At 39.3% G+C, this 14,966-nt stretch overlaps 3 protein-coding genes across 6 annotated transcripts; all 3 read right to left on the reverse strand.

Annotated features, from left to right (window-relative positions):
- Positions 1 to 926: 926 nt before the first annotated feature.
- On the reverse strand, positions 927 to 3,404 carry LOC118235306 (olfactory receptor 5F1-like). Of its 2 annotated transcripts, none has more exons than XM_035432511.1 (2): positions 3,295 to 3,404; positions 927 to 2,108 (listed from the first exon to the last, which is right to left on the reverse strand). In XM_035432511.1, exon 2 carries the CDS (start codon positions 2,062 to 2,064, stop codon positions 1,069 to 1,071), a length of 996 nt encoding a protein of 331 aa, XP_035288402.1. In that variant the 5' UTR covers positions 2,065 to 2,108; positions 3,295 to 3,404; the 3' UTR covers positions 927 to 1,068. The 2 variants fall into 2 exon arrangements, with proteins under 2 accessions (XP_035288402.1, XP_035288401.1); XM_035432510.1 differs by having other exon boundaries at positions 2,614 to 3,404.
- A 1,159-nt stretch (positions 3,405 to 4,563) lies between these two features.
- LOC118235309 (olfactory receptor 1496-like) lies at positions 4,564 to 6,657 on the reverse strand. Of its 2 annotated transcripts, none has more exons than XM_035432517.1 (2): positions 6,446 to 6,657; positions 4,564 to 5,664 (listed from the first exon to the last, which is right to left on the reverse strand). In XM_035432517.1, coding segments are annotated over exons 1-2 (1,050 nt in total). In that variant the 5' UTR covers positions 6,448 to 6,657; the 3' UTR covers positions 4,564 to 4,616. The 2 variants fall into 2 exon arrangements, with proteins under 2 accessions (XP_035288408.1, XP_035288409.1); XM_035432518.1 differs by having other exon boundaries at positions 6,633 to 6,656.
- A 328-nt stretch (positions 6,658 to 6,985) lies between these two features.
- LOC118235305 (olfactory receptor 52B2-like) lies at positions 6,986 to 14,720 on the reverse strand. Of its 2 annotated transcripts, none has more exons than XM_035432509.1 (2): positions 14,694 to 14,720; positions 6,986 to 9,263 (listed from the first exon to the last, which is right to left on the reverse strand). In XM_035432509.1, exon 2 carries the CDS (start codon positions 9,210 to 9,212, stop codon positions 8,250 to 8,252), a length of 963 nt encoding a protein of 320 aa, XP_035288400.1. In that variant the 5' UTR covers positions 9,213 to 9,263; positions 14,694 to 14,720; the 3' UTR covers positions 6,986 to 8,249. The 2 variants fall into 2 exon arrangements, with proteins under 2 accessions (XP_035288400.1, XP_035288399.1); XM_035432508.1 differs by having other exon boundaries at positions 14,510 to 14,716.
- Between the last annotated feature and the right edge of the window lie 246 nt (positions 14,721 to 14,966).

Here is a 14,966-nt window from a genome sequence, read left to right on the forward strand (position 1 = left end):
CTTAAGAATGAACATATAAAGAAATAAATAGCCTAATAGGCTTACAAAAATATTTCAAACATTTAAAAAGGATATGTGATCTAGATGCAAGTCATTTGATTAGTAGGTTATATATTTCTTTAGAGACAGATTTAACATAAGTTAAATATTTGATAACATAATTTATTTTGTCAGATATTAAATGTGATAGAATTGGTTTTTCATTTTTCCAAGAGAAAAATATGTAGCTATTTTTTCAGATTTTTAAATCAGAGGTACAACCTGCTGATTTTAATTATTTAGTTTTAATATTAAATCTGTAAACATAAATTAATGTATAACAACTTACAAAATGTAACATATGCAAATAAAAGACTTCATTGAATATTTGAATATAAAATATATATTTTGTATCTGTTCTGCTAAATAAATGATATGACAAATTATATATTTTTGTTTAATGTTACGTCTGCATCATTGAAAGAAATATTTAGTTTACTGTCCAGTTTAAACAAATATATATCTACCTTTAAGTAAGGCCAAAAGCTGCTTTGGCTAAGGGGAAACTGGTGTGGAACAAGCACAGGTATGCTGCCGGTGGCCTGAATTATTGAATTATAGGCCCTGCGGCGCTGTCCAGGTCTGAGTGCGGAGTGGAGGTGCTGAAACTCAGCCCTGTCGCTCCGGCGCTGTCCAGGTCTGAGTGTGGAGTGGAGGTGCTGAAACTCAGCCCTGTCCCTACGGTGCTGTCTATGGTGCTGCAGGCTGCACCGGCGAGACAACGGGGAACTGGAGCAGAGTGACAGCTGATGGCAGGAAGGGGCGGGGCTTCTGAGGCCCGAACAACACAAGTTAAATTAATGTAAGAAAAAGATTCCTTGCAGTAAAATGTGTTAATTCAGCTCTAACAAAGACAAGAATGAACCCACTCAACAGGGAGGTAGAAAAAGACTAAATGCTTTATTATAGATATGCTATCACAGTTCATATGGAGACATTTTTTCATGACTATAAATAACTTGCATAATATTGCACCTTATCAGACCTGTGTTTTGTAGTTGCTCCAGTGACTTTTGTGTAAATCTAAATTTACTGCAACCTTCGGCTGTATGGCTGCCCTGCCCACGATGCTGCTCTGAATTTCTGCAGCATAGCCAGTATTCTGTTCTTGATTTCTTTGGTCGCCAGGGTATACACGATGGGGTTCAGACAAGCCGGGATGCATGAGGCTAATGACTGGTTCACCATTTTGACATTTGGATGCATGTGAAATAAGAAAAGCTCAATGATGTACACCGTTATGGTCGGCACGTAGAAAATGGCCACCACGGTGAGATGCTCTGTGCAGGTTGCCAGTGCTTTGTACCTGCTCTCCACTGTTTTCATTCTAAACACGACTCTTAAAATCCAGCCGTATGACACGACGATAAAACTAAGGGGCCCAAACAAGATCACTATACTCAAGGAAGAGCCAGCTGCCCATTGCAGTGTATAATCATTGCACGATAGACTGGACACAGCTGCGTACCCACAGATAAAGTTGTGCACAGTAAGTGAATCACAAAAAGACAGTTTTAACAAGATCAAGACCATGAACACCATGATGCTCATGGAAAATGACCAAACAATCGCTAAAATACTCATTATGCTTGTGAGAGTGTTAATGGAACTGTGCCTCAATGGGAAGCATATCGCAATTAACCTGTCATAGGCAAGTACACCGAGGGAAAATGACTCTAGTGCTACAGAACAATAGTAAAAAAACATCTGTGTCAAACATGCATTGTAGGACATGAAGGTATCTTTTGTGACAACAGTCTTAATCGCACTAGGAATAAAGGATGTACTACACATCAAGTCAACAACCCCTAAATTAGCCACCGCGATGTACTTTGGAGTGTGCAGGCGATGGTCCATCCATATGATGGAAATTATAAAGGAGTTGCACAAAACCGTTTCAATATAAATGAAGCTGAGGAAAATTATATATAAATTGGCAAATTTTAAATCCGTAAATCCGATAACATAAAATCCCATTGGTATAATGATAGAGTCGTTTGTGATCGAAGTGGCGAGAATTCCCATTGCGCCTGCACAGCGTTCACGACCTCCGCGTGACGACTCTTTCCCTGAATGAAAGAGAAACGGGTGAATGGCAATCAATGAAAACATGCAACCACGTGACAATCCAGGCCAATGCTCTGTACCTATTGATTCCAATTGGATTTTTACGCCAGCCATTACTAATATTTTTGAGTAGGGCGCATGTATATTTCCTCTTGGGCTATATCGGAATTTACGAATGAATAATAAAACGCTCAAAATAGAGACTGACAGCCGTTAGCTAAAACGTCACGTCGTGACATACATACTATTTTTCCTGCCTCCATTCTAGCAAAGCTTTGGTCTTGGTGTTGGAGCCGATCGTTTAATCTCCTTTCGTTAGCCATAGATTATGCAAAACTAATTAGAATTCTATATCTTGAATCTAATTTAGGAAAAGCTCACAAGTAGTCTTGCGGACAAACAACCATAGATATTTCAGTGTCTAATATTTTATACAGTCTAACGGCAAATACAACATTTATAATGTATTTAAAGAAACACGAGTAGTTTTGACAAAGAACAAACCACCTAGAAACCAAACGGTGGGACTGATATCACGCATGCGTCTTTGGGTACGCCGTCTCTTCCTCTGTCGATATCGCTCATGAATTGCTAGAAAAATGACAGCGTTTTAAATAGGCACACACAATTCTTTCAGCAGGCTATATCCAGGCATATGGCAGTTAATATGTGACGAAGAGCAGAAAGGAGAAGAAAGAGCACTTTGCATAAGCTGTCGTTAGCTTAGTTTTTTTTTTTTTGTTTTTCTTTCCAATGTTCTTTCCTTTTTCAATTGCCCCGAAAAAGAACAACATTTGTCTGCTTTGTGCTATCTGTACAGAAAGCTGCCACTTTAGATGAACAGCAAACACACCGCTCGCGACTGAAACCGTGAAAACCGGACCACGGACCACACAATGTTGCCATCGCTTTTGTAAACATACAAGCGCGCGTGTATTTAGGCGTATGTTCCGTAGGTCACGACCACCTTGATTGGGAGCACTGTTTAGGCTTTGCTCTTCCAATTTCTATTACCTATATACTGTTTGAAGATTGTTTTTGGTGTATACGCTGTGGCTACTCCACGTACGTGTCGGAAATGTGCGCGGAAACATTCATAATCAGCCCTGGAGTCCGAAAGAATTGGGGGGGAAAAAAAAAACGATTAACGGCAGAGTAGAATTAGCCCAGCAGGAAATCGTTACTCACCAGTTCTCCTCAGCAACGGTGACTTTCGGGACCCCTTTAGTCTAATGAGCTGAGCTTCTGTACTCGTGCTCTGGAATATATCTCTCTATTTGTGTGGAATGCGCCTACGTGGGAAATCTTCTGGGAGTCACGTGAACGTTGACGTCAAGCCACACACTAAGCAATCAATGATATTCTCTTTTCTTTTTTCTTCATTACTCCAATTAAAATTAGAACTATAATACAGTGGATTGGGGTAGGAGCATAGCTATATACAATGAATTGTTGTCTGTTCTATTGATTGTGGTGGATCATGAAATTATCGCAAAAAGTCAAGATATTGAAAATCTTTTTTTATTGTCAGGAGAGAGCCTAATAAGCAGCCAGAATAACGTTTTCATTTGGGATATTATTATAATAATCATAATATTATGATATACATGATATTATGTGAGAAATGTGAATGCAGACCATGAAGAAGAGCCTTGTTTAAAAGTCTAGGCTCAGAGTAGAGACTTTTTCCTTTCACCTGTTTCCCCGTGTTCTTTTTGGTTATAAAGAGACATGATTTACATTTGATAGTTTAAAGCATATCCGTTTTATGAATTTGTTGCTGTTAGTTGCTGTGGGGAGTCATCTGTAAATTTTGATTAGTAACATTTTCACATTCCTTTTTCTTCTCAGATTTAGAAATCTGGTAGTACAAATAAATCAGTTTTTTTCTCTGGAATATTTAATTGATAAACCTGACTCCTGACATAAGATATTGAAATACTTGAATGAAATATTAAATGAAATAGGACATATAATTTAATATTTGCCTTGTGGTGCTGAAAATTTTAAAAAGTTAAGTCATTTGAAAGAAAGTTTTTTTTTAAACAATGACAGTGTGTCATTGATGCGAAGCAGCATTCAGCTACTTGATCCCACTTGTGGAGAATCGTTAGCCCGCTAAAGTGAGTGCGTGAGAGTTAGTTATACTAGCCAGGTCCATGAGGTGCTTTGCATCTAAAAATATAATTACCTTTATTTATCCAGGTAGGTCAGTTGAGAACAAGGTCTCACGGATAATGGTGGCTTGGTATATTAGTTTTGCACAAGTAAACCACCAGACAGTAAATGAGAAACACAAAATAAAAAATGTGGTTACAAGTGCCAGTGCAACACAAATTTTCAAATTGAATTAATGTGTCACAGGTGTGTGTGATCTCTTATGTGCAAAAAAATAAAAAATAAAATACAATTCAACTACATTAATTCTGACTTCACACACACATGCACAATTGAGGCCAAACACCAAAGCCTAAAAATAAAATTGATGTTACTCATTTGAAAATGTACATTTACTGCAACCTTTGGCTGTACTCCTGCCCTGTCCACGCTACTAGCTTGACTTTTTGAAGCATGGCCAGTAATCTGTTCCTGATTTCTTTGGTTGCTAGCGAATACACAATGGGGTTTAGGCAGGGCGGGATGCACGAGGCTAACGACACGTTCATTAATCTGACATTTGGATCTACGCGGAATAAGAAAAGTTCTACGACGTACAGCGTCATGATCGGCACATAGTAAATCGCCACAAGGACAAGATGTTCTGTACAGGTGGCAAGTGCCTTGTACTTGCTCTCCACACTTTTCATTCTAAACACGGCTGCCAGAATACACACGTATGATAGGACAATGAAACTAAGGGGCCCAAACCCATTCACAAAACTCAGAGAAACGGCGGTTTTCCACTGTAGTGTTGTATCATTGCACGCTAGTGCGAACACGGCTAGGTAATCACAGAAAAAGTTGTACACAACGAATGAATCACAAAAGGACAGTTTGGTCAAGGTAAAGACCAAGAACACCATGGCGGTTACGCAGTATGACCAGACAATCACTAAAATACTGATCATGCTTGTGGGAGTGTTTATAGAACTATGCCTCAGTGGGAAACATATCGCAATTAATCTGTCATAGGCAAGTACACTGAGGGAAAATGACTCGAGTGTTGTAGAAACGTAATAAAAAAAAATCTGTGTCAGACATGCATTGTAGAACATAAAGGTATCTGTCGTCACAAACGTGTTGATCGTACTAGGAATAAAGGATGTACTGAGCATCAAGTCGACAACCCCTAAATTGGCTACCGCGATGTACTTTGGAGTGTATAGGCAACGATCTGTCCATATAACCGAAATGAGAAAAGAGTTGCACAAAATTGTTGCAATATAAATGAAGCCGAGGAAAATTAAATACAAATCAGCGAACTTGAAATCCCGAAATCCGATAACAAAAAATCCCATTGGTCTAATGGTGGAGCCGTTTGTGATCGAAGTGGCGAGAATTCCCATTGCACGTGTGCGGCGTTCAGTGTTTCCGCGTGACTGCTTTTTCCTCTGGGCCCTGAGAGAGAAATAGATGAAGGGAAGTCAATGTAAACGTACAGCCACGTGACGTTACAATTCAGACTAATGTTCCATCCCGGATGATTCGTTTAATTTGGGCTTGGAATATAGTAGTCCTATCTCCTCAGAGCCTGGGAGGCCTAATACACGTTGTGACTTTTTTTGTGTCGTTCTATTGACTGTCTAAATGCATATTTGGTTTAAAATTCAAATTAGGCTATTTGTTTACTTACAGCTGCTCATAACTGCTATGTGACTGTTAAACTGTTTAGTTAAAACAATGCATACAGAGAAACTCATGTCCTGAAGCAATTTGTCTATTCATTGAAATTAACCAGCCAATAAGATATTTTTACTTCAAGCATCACTTTTTTTTTTTTTTTTTTTTGAGCAGGACGCTTATAAATTTCCTCTTGGGTAAAATCGGAATTTACGCTTGATAATAAAACAAAATATATGCTGTAACCCGTTTGGGTCATGACACTCCTATTATTATTCCCGCGTACATTCTAAAACTTTGTCATTGATCTTCGTGTTGGAGCCGACCGGACAATCTGCCTTTTGTTATTTAGGCTGTAAAAAAACGAATTATATTCAGAAGTAGGCTTACTGACAAATAACCATTGAACTTCAAGTGTACTTTTTTATACAGTTTATCGGCCACACAATGTTACAATCACTTTTGTAAACATTTAACTTCAATCGCGCGTATAATTAGGCTCATGCCCACACGGTGTTGATCACCTTGAATGTGAGCATGTTTTAAGCTTTTCTCTTACATTTTTTATTGCAAATGTGCTTCTTCAATATTGCGCTTGGTGTACGAGTTGTGGCCATTCCACGTACGTGTCGAAGGTATGCGCGAGGAAACATTCACAATCAGCCCTGGTGTCTGAAAGAATGCCCACAAAACATATCGATTAAAAGCGCAGAGTAGAATTAGCACTGCAGGACACATGTACTCACCAGTTCTGCTCAGCATCGGTGACTGTCGATGATCCTTAGTCTAATCAGCTTCTGTACTGAAGCTGAAGACTATATCTCCTGTCCTGGTGTGTGTGTGTGTGTGTGTGTGTGTGTGTGTGTAATGCGCGTACCTGGGAATTCTTCTGGGACATGAAGTAAAAAATGAGGCGGAGCATAACTATAGACCATGAATCATTGTCTGTTCTATTCAAATTAAAGACTAGGGTGAATTAGCAGGCTTCTAATTGGTCACAAAATGGCCATGGTCACTAAAGCATGAGAATTAAAAGAAGAAGCAATACATAATGAACCAAACCTGCATTGTGGTAACAAGTTGGGGAAAAAAAAAAGATTATTAAAGAATTTTACAAGCACATGTTCGACAACTTTAATTGAGCAGCAGATTGGCTGGGATGAAAGCCAGCATAAACAGGGGGTACTACGGCACTAAGTTTCAGAACCACAGCCCCGAAAGTGTTGTGTCAAATACTGGATACAACAAAGTAGTATCAGTGCTGTTTTCAATGCACCACCTTTAACCCGGTTTGGTGTGAGAGTACAAGACGAGAATGCACCCACTCAGCACTGAAGTTGAAAAAGGCTAAATGCTTTATTATGGACAGGCAAACACCGTTCATTTGTGGACTCTCAGGAGGTGCTTAAAGGTGTAAAAAGACCAAGGTTTTGTCTCACAGGGACTTAGCGATGAACATACTGCACACTGCTTTCACCCACACAGGTGAGATACAGTCTCCTGTAGATACAAATCACATTAGGTGACTTCCATAACTCTCTCTGCGTCTAAGACCCAGGTTATCGACAGTGCACTCAGGTGGGCTACTGCCCCACATGCACAGTAGGCCCACTGAGTGGACATAAGTTTCCTGACCTGCCCACTCCCTGCCACCCTGTCCTACTCGGACATTGGCACTGCAAAAAGGGAACGGGAGAAAGAGGGAGGGTTAGGGTAGTTAAAGGACTTTGTCAAATAGACACAAACAAAAAATAAAAAGCCATATAACTGACTTCTGTTCAGAGGAAAGGAAGGAGAGATTGTGGCAGCTAAATTTCACAGAATGATTTGTTTCATCAAGCTTCCTGTTAAGACAGTCACAACAGCTTAAATGGGGTTGGTTATTGCTAAAGTTACATATTATCTTCTACTTGGGAGGATACGGGGCGATGTACAAGAATGTCCCTTGGAGCTTGCTGTACGGATATGCACGATGAGGTTCCATAGTGATCTGCTAGCAGAGATAGAGTAAATGAATGATTATGGTGTATATGGAATTACTGTTTCTGCTATGTAAGGAATTTTGAGGGTTTGTGGTCAAACAACAAAATCCACCTTTAGTAACTCAAATGGGGCATGAGCCATGGCATTTTTCCAAAGGCTGCACTTATGAACAGATTAAGCAGGCCACCAAACTTCTTTTAGTATATAAACATTAACTATCATTGGACACAATTTCCACGACAATATAATTCAACTACATAACATTTGACTTCACATAGACATGTACAAATGAGGCCAAACACCAAAGCTTATAAATAAATGGATGTTATTATTTTAAAAATGTACATTTACTGCAACCTTTGGGTATCTGTCTGCCCTGCTCACGTTACTTCCTTGAATTTATGGAGAATAGCCAGTAATCTGTTCCTGATTTCTTTGGTTGACAGAGAATACACAATGGGGTTTAGACAGGGCGGGATGCATGAGGCTAACGACACGCTCATCAATCTGACAGTTGGATCGACGCGGAATAGAAACAATTCGACGACGTACAGCGTCATGATTGGCCCGTAGAAAATCGCCACAAGGACGAAATGTTCTGTGCAGGTTGCAAGTGCCTTGTATCTGCTTTCCACGTTTTTCATTCTAAACACGGCTGTCAAAATGCACACGTATGATATGAGGATGAAACTAAGGGCGCCAAAGCCAATCATGAAACTCAGAGAAGCGGCGGTGGTCCACTGTAGTGTCTTATCATTGCACCCTAGTGCGAACACGGCTACGTAATCACAGAAGAAGTTATACACGGTGAGTGAATCACAAAAAGACAGTTTTGTCAATGTCAACACCACGAACACCATAATGCTTACACTATACGACCAAGCTATCGCTAAACCACTGATCATAATTTTGGGAGTGTTGAGGGAATTATGCCTCAGTGGGAAACATATCGCAATTAACCTGTCATAGGCAAGTGCAATGAGGGAAAATGACTCTAGTATTGTAGAACCGTGATAAAAAAACATCTGTGTCAAACATGCATTGAAGGACATGAAAGTATCTTGCGTCTCAAACGTGTTGATCGCACTAGGAATGAAAGATGTACTGAGCATGAAATCGACAACCCCTAACTTGGCCACCGCAATGTACTTTGGAGTGTGCAGGCGATGATCCATCCATATTATGGAAATGATAAAGGCGTTGCACAAAACCGTTACAATATAAACGAAGCCGAGAAAAATTAAATACAAATCGGCAAACTTTAAATCCCTAAATCCGATAACGTAAAATCCCACTGGTCTAATGATGGAGTCGTTTGTGATAGAAGTGGTCAGCATTCCCATTGCACGTGCGCGGCGTTCAGTGCCTCCGCGTGACTGCTTTTCCTCTGGGCCCTGAGAGAGAAACAGATGAAGGGAAGTCAATGTAAACGTACAGCCACGTGATAGTTTAATTTGCACTTATACTGGACTATAGTAGTTCTCTCTCTTCAGAGCCTGGGAGCCCTAATACACGTTGTGACTTGTCTGTCTCGTTCAATTGACTGTCTAAATGCATATTTGGTTTAAAATTCAAATTAGGCTATTTGTTTTCTTATTTCTGCTCATTAATGCTATGTGACTGTTAAACTGTTTAGTTAAATTAAAACAATGCATACAGAGAAATCAGTGCTTGGGTAATAGCGGAATTTACGCTAGATAATAAAACAACATATGTGCTGTAACACGTTTGGCTCCTTCGCCACTGCGCAACACTCCTATTATTATTCCCGCGTCCATTCTAGAACATGGTCAGTGGTCTCGTGTTGGACCCCACCAGTTAATCTGCTTATTGTTATGTAGGTTCTAAAATATTGAATTATTTACATTTAATAACCTAACGTTTAGAAGAAGGTCAGACGTAGGCTTACTGAGAAATAACCATAGAACGTTTAAGTGTACATGTTTTTAAAATGCAGTTCAACGACACATACAACATTCATACATTTTTCTTTAAACAAACACGTGTAGTTTTGATAAAGAACGAGCCAATATAAAAAGAGAAACAAACGATGGAGATGATGTCGCTCGTGCGTCTTTGTGTGGATCGTCTGTTCCTCTCCGATATCACTCTTGAATTGTTTCCAAAATGACAGTCACCCACAGTTTTCAGTAGGTTGTATCCAGGCATAATGCGATTTACATATGACCAAGAAATGAACGGAAATGTTGCTCCTTTTTGTGTTTATCTACAGTGCTGTGCCACGTCCTTTCTTTTTCGATATTGCTTTGTAATATCTGTACGTTTTTTAGAAAGCTTGCACATTTGGTGAACAGCAAGCAAACCGATCGCGATTGCAACTGTCAAAACCGGACCATGGACCACACAATGTTACAATCACTTTTGTAAACATTTAACTTAAATCGCGCTTATATTTAGGCTCATGCACACACGGTGTTGACCACCTTGGATGTGAACATGTTTTAAGCTTTTCTCTTACATTTTTACTGAAAATGTGCTTCTTCAATATTGCGCTTGGTGTACGAGTTGTGGCCATTCCACGTACGTGTCGAAGGTATGCGCGAGGAGACATTCACAATCAGCCCTGGTGTTTGAAAGAATATCCACAAAACATGTCGATTAAAAGCGCAGAGTAGAATTGGCGCAGCAGAACACCTGTACTCACCAGTTCTCAGCATCGATGTCTGTCGATGCTCCTTAGTCTAATCAGCTTCTGTACTGAAGCTGAAGACTATATCTCCTGGTTTGTGTGGGAGGGTGTGTGTGTGCGAGGGAGGGAGGGAGAGAGAGAGAGAGTGAGGGTGTGTGTGTGTGTGTGTGTGTGTGTGTGTGTGTGTGTGTGTGTGTGTGTGTGTGAAATAATAAGAGATTATTACAGAATTTTACAAGCACGTGTTGAAGAACCTTAACTGAGCCGCATATTGGCTGGAACGACATCCAGCATAAACAGGGGCTCGCCCGGACTAAGTTTCAGAATCACAGCCCCGAAAGCGTTGTCAAATACCGGATGAGGTAGAGTAATTTCAGGAATAATATTAATATCAACAAAAGTCATATGACAAATTATCACACAATACTTGAAATTATTAAATGTACATATTTAGAAAATTTAAATAAGTAACATGAAAACAAAATTATATTTTTAATCATTTTTATTATCAATTTTATAGTCATTAATTTTTTTCATATTACATTTCAGTCCTGTCCTAAAACCCCCTGTCCCTGCCACAGGCGTTACAGAAATTGGCACTGAGAAAAAGAAGCATGAGAAAGAGAGAGAGAGAGAGGGAGGGTTAGGGCAGTTGAAGCACTTTGTCAAATAGAAACAAACAAAACATTTTATAAAAATAAATAGCCAAATAACTGACTTAATTTCCTCTGACCCCTGAGAAGAACTGAAATTCAGACTGTGGCAGCTAAAGTTCACAGAATCATCAGTTTTATCTCGAGTCCTGTTAAGACAGTCACTGCAGGTTACATGGTGTTGGCTATTGCTGAAGTTGTGAGCCATCTTCTACTTATGAGGAAACGGGGAGATGTACAAGAATGTCCCATAGAGCTTGCCGTACGGATATGCATGATGAAGTTCTGTAGTGGAAACCCCAGCACCGGATGTAATGGCGCCCCCTGCTGATATCTATTATTTTTCGCTCAAAAAGAAAGTTTCCCCATTGGGCTCCATCCATTTTTGACAGCAAAAATAATGTACTTGCACTCAAATATTAATGTTATCTCTATGCATTATATTAGGAATAAAAAAACGTATCCGTTTTCCGAGGTAAAATATTTTTTCCTACCTCCCAGCCGGCATTTCAACGTTTATTCGCCGGTGAATCAACGTCGTGGACGTCGTGGATCAAGGTTGAATCACTGCTGAAATTTTTGTTTCGATTTTGGAAGGCGAATCAACGTTGATATCGCGACGTTGTTTCAACGTTTCAAAATCTAAAAAATGTAAGAACATAACTTTATATATAATTATAGTCGTATATAAATTTAGATTTTTGAAGTGATCTTATGATCAAAATATAATAAAATGCTAATAAAATAATAATAATCATAATAATTTAAAAGGCAGAATGTTGTTGAAGACATTGTTGATTCAACGTACAGATCTTGTTAAAATTTCAACTTTGATTTATAAGTATTTTGTTAACCTTTTTACAACCATTTAGCATTAAACGTTGTTTCAACGTTTTTTCAACCGTTGAAACAACAACTGACATTATTTCAACCACATTTCAACGTTGATGGTCGGTCACGTGCCGGCTGGGCACACAGAAAAATATATACATTTTTTTCTTTATTTACTTTAGTCTATGCCTGCACTGCACTACCCTGCACATGATTTAGGCATGTGACCAAGGACACAACTTAGCATGTCTGTTGAGCGACAAAATTGTATTTCCTGGTTCTCATATATTCCCCATATACTCGAAGGGTCTGCTATCAGAGATAGAGTAAATAAACGATAACGGTATTTAAGAAATTACAATTGTTGTAAGAAATTGAGGGTTTGTGGTCCCACAACATTATGTACCTTTAGTGACCTCAATGGAGCTTGTAACGTGACATTTTCCCAAAGGCTGTACGTATGGACAGATTAAGCAGGCCACCAGAAACTTCTTTTAGTTTATAAATTATCTGTCATTAGACAGAATTTCCACGAAAATACAATTCAACTATATGGCATTTGACTTCACATAGACATGTACAATGATTATGAATGAATGTATCTTAAAAAAAAAAAAAAAAAAAATACACACATATATATATATATATATATATATATATATATATAAATTTACTTCAACCTTTGGGTCTATGTATGCCCTTCCCGCGTTACTTCCTTGACTTTCTGGAGTGTAGCCAGTAATCTATTCCTGATTTCTTTGGTTGATAAGGAATACACAATAGGGTTCAGACAGGACGGGATGCACGAGGCTAACGACACGCTCATCATTCTGACAGTTGGATCGACGCGGAACAGAAACAATTCTACGACGTACAGCGTCATGATTGGCCCGTAGTAAATCGCCACAAGGACTAGATGTTCTGTACAGGTGGCAAATGCCTTGTACCTGCTTTCCACATTTTTCATTCTAAACACGGCTGCCAGTATACACACGTATGATATGAGGATGAAACTAAGGGTGCCAAAGCCAATCATGAAACTCAGAGAAGCGGCGGTGGTCCACTGTAGCGTGCTATCATTGCACGCTAGTGCGAACACGGCTACGTATTCACAGAAGAAGTTATACACGGTGAGTGAATCACAAAAAGATAGTTTTGTCAATGTCCAGACCACGAACACCATGATGCTTACACTATACGACCAAACTATCGCTAAAATACTGATCATAATTTTGGGAGTGTTGAGGGAATTATGCCTTAGTGGGAAACATATCGCAATTAACCTGTCATATGCAAGTGCAATGAGGGAAAATGACTCTAGTATTGCAGAGCCGGAATGAAAAAACATCTGTGTCAAACATGCATTGAAGGTCATGAAGGCATCTTTCGTCACAAACGTGTTGATCGCACTAGGAATAAAGGATGTACTGAGAATCAAGTCGACAACTCCTAAATTGGCCACCGCAATGTACTTTGGAGTGTGTAGGCAACGATCTATCCATATAACCGAAATGAGAAAAGAGTTGCACAAAACCGTTACAATATAAACGAAGCCGAGAAAAATTAAATACAAATCGGCAAACTTTAAATCCCTAAATCCGATAACGTAAAATCCCACTGGTCTTATGATGGAGCCGTTTGTGGTCGAAGTGGTGAGAATTCCCATTGCACGTGTGCGGCTTTCAGTGCCTTCGAGTGACTGCTTTTCCTCCGGGCCCTGAGAGAGAAATAGATGAAGGGAAGTCAATGTAAACGTACAGCCACGTGACATTTCAGACTAATGTTCCATACCGGATTAATAGTTTAAGTTGCACTTGGACTATAGCAGTTCTATCTCTTCAGAGCCTGGGAGGCCTAATACACGTTGTGACTTTTCTGTCTCGTTCTATTGACTGTCTAAAAGCATATTTAGTTTAAAATTCAAATTAGGCTATTTGTTTACTTTCATCTGCTCATTACTGCTATGTGACTGTTAAAGTGTTTAGTTAAATTTAAACAATGCATACAGAGACACCCGTGTCCTGGAGAAATGTGTCTATTAATTGAAACTAACCAAGCAATTAGATGTTTGTACTCCAAGCATCACATATTTTTTTTGAGCAGGGCGCAAGTAAATTTCCTCTTGGGTAATATCGGAATTTACGCTTGATAATAAAACAAAATATATGCTGTAATACGTTTGGCTCATAAGACACGGCGCGACACTCTATTATTCCCGCGTCCATTCTAAAACATGGTCAGTGGTCTTCGTGTTGGACCCCACTGGTTATTCTGCTTATTGCCATCTAGTTCTAAAAATTGAATTATATATATTTAATATGCTAACGTTTAGAAGAAGGTCAGAAGTATGCTTACTAACAAATAACCATAGAACTTTAAGTATACATGTATACTTAAGTATAATCACTTTTGTAAACATTTAAATTAAATCGCGCCTGTATTTGGACGTAAGGCTACCCGGTGTTGACCACCTTGAATGTGAGCATGTTTTAAGCTTTTCTCTTACATTTTTATTGCAAATGTGCTGCTTCAATATTGCGCTTGGTGTACGAGTTGTGGCCATTTCACGTACGTGTCGAAGGTATGCTCGAGGAAACATTCACAATCAGCCCTGGTGTCTGAAAGAATAGCCACAAAACATGTCGATTAAAAGCGCAGAGTAGAATTAGCACTGCAGGACACGTACTCACCAGTTCTCCTCAGCATCTGTGACTGTCGATGCTCCTTAGTCTAATCAGCTTCTGTACTGAAGCTGAAGACTATATCTCCTGGTTTGTGTGGGAGGGTGTGTGTGTGTGTAATGCGCGTACCTGGGAATTCTTCTGGGACATGAAGTAAAATCAGGCGGAGCATAACTGTAGACCATGAATTGTTGTCTGTTCGATTGAAATGAAAGACTGGGGTGAATTAGCAGGCTTCTAATTGGTCACAAAATGGCCATGGTCACTAAAGCATGAGAATTC

Source organism: Anguilla anguilla, chromosome 9 (genome assembly GCF_013347855.1).
Source record: "Anguilla anguilla isolate fAngAng1 chromosome 9, fAngAng1.pri, whole genome shotgun sequence".
Lineage (NCBI taxonomy): Eukaryota > Metazoa > Chordata > Actinopteri > Anguilliformes > Anguillidae > Anguilla > Anguilla anguilla.

Coding starts and splice junctions, on each gene's coding strand:
- LOC118235306 (XM_035432510.1), bottom strand. CDS start 2,647: ATGCGTGATATCAGTCCCACCGTTTGGTTTCTAG. Junction 2,109..2,613: donor TCCCACCGTTTGGTTTCTAG/GTGGTTTGTTCT, acceptor TCTTTCATTCAG/GGAAAGAGTCGTCACGCGGA.
- LOC118235305 (XM_035432508.1), bottom strand. CDS start 14,602: ATGTTTCCTCGAGCATACCTTCGACACGTACGTGAAATGGCCACAACT. Junction 9,264..14,509: donor AGCACATTTGCAATAAAAAT/GTAAGAGAAAAG, acceptor TTTCTCTCTCAG/GGCCCAGAGGAAAAGCAGTC.